Here is a 1,393-nt window from a genome sequence, read left to right as displayed (position 1 = left end):
AATGAAATCCTGTCATTTACAGCAACATAGATGGAACTGGAGGTCACTTATTAAGTGAAATAAGCCAGGCACAGAACAACAAATCTTGCATATTCTCACTCATACACATTGTACATATGTACCAAAATATCATAGGTACCCCACTGGAGTATGTAATAGCAACAAAATTACCTGGTGAATTAAAATTTTGACAAAATATGTTGACATACCACTAAATGTTTTTCAGAAAGACATTAACGATAACTAATATACTATATTTCCTACATATTGTTTACGGATCATTTCTGTATCTTCAGAACAATCCCCATTGTGTGAATGAGAAAATTAAAGTTCAGAGAGACAGGTAATTTGCCAAAGTCATATAAGTAGGTGGTGGAAATGCAATTTAAATCGAGATAACTCTTTCTTCAGAACCTGTGCTCTAATTATCAAGAGCGTCCGTTTTTATCAGTGATATAAAAATTTCCATTTCATTGAACCTTACTGACCTAGAATATTAGCGTTATTTTCATCCTATTCGATTTGATGTATTTGAAAAATGGCTTGTTTTGATTTCCATTTCTTTCATTACTTATGAAGTTGAACATTTTCATGTCTATATGAAACTTACAGATACACAAAAGCATTTACGTTAAAATGAAATTCCATGAGTTTTGTAATAGTTCAGAAGAAAAAAGGTTACTATTTATTGAAAATAACACACACATAAAGGACTACTTCAGCTATAAGTATTTGCTACAGTAACACTTCATTTAAATTTAAGACGTGTATATGTTTTTCATTTTTTGTCTTGATGATATGCATGAATAATATGGTAAAGCAGAAAAGCTACCAGCTACTTACCTCATTATTTCCTCTCGATCTCCATGACTAGCATGTTCTGCCTGTATCTTCTGCCTTAATCGATTAATTTCTTTGTCCAGAATTGATGCAGATTTTTCTACTTCTATACGCTCCGGGCAGATCTGTCTTGCTTGTGACATTTTCTCCTAAGAAAATAGATGTTTAGATATTTAAAACTCTTCTTTAACAATTCATTATACTACATGTGCCAAAATATGCAAAGTAAAATTCTGAACTTACGTTTAAGAAATGTATTTTAATTACATTTAATATCAAGGTTATTTATATTTATCTAGGTTTTATATTGAAGATAAAGTCCAGGGGAATGACCCCAAGAGAAAACTGCATTGCTGTGTGTAACTTTACAAAGGTGCAAGATCTCCACAACTTCTTAGTGAAACAAATTTAATGTAGCAGTTCCGAAAAGCTTGCTACCCAGGGCACCGAGGTGAGAGGTAGGTTTCCACGTCCTTTAGGGTGGACTCTGAGCACCAATGGTATTAAAAACACAAAGACCCTCATGGGGTAAAGAATACAAGGCACTTTTACA

At 33.0% G+C, this 1,393-nt stretch overlaps 1 protein-coding gene across 1 annotated transcript in view; it reads right to left on the bottom strand.

Moving 5' to 3' along the window:
- SMC6 (structural maintenance of chromosomes 6) overlaps positions 1-1,393 on the bottom strand; it is a 120,332-nt gene that overhangs the window by 49,476 nt on the left and 69,463 nt on the right. The window contains exon 21 of the mRNA XM_011971451.1: positions 844-989. Coding sequence (XP_011826841.1) covers positions 844-989 — 146 coding nt within the window. The remainder of the gene's footprint in view (positions 1-843; positions 990-1,393) is intronic.

The sequence above is a fragment of the Mandrillus leucophaeus genome, unplaced genomic scaffold (genome assembly GCF_000951045.1).
Source record: "Mandrillus leucophaeus isolate KB7577 unplaced genomic scaffold, Mleu.le_1.0 Scaffold122, whole genome shotgun sequence".
Taxonomy (NCBI): Eukaryota; Metazoa; Chordata; class Mammalia; order Primates; family Cercopithecidae; genus Mandrillus; species Mandrillus leucophaeus.
This window is presented reverse-complemented; position numbering and strand designations above follow the sequence as displayed.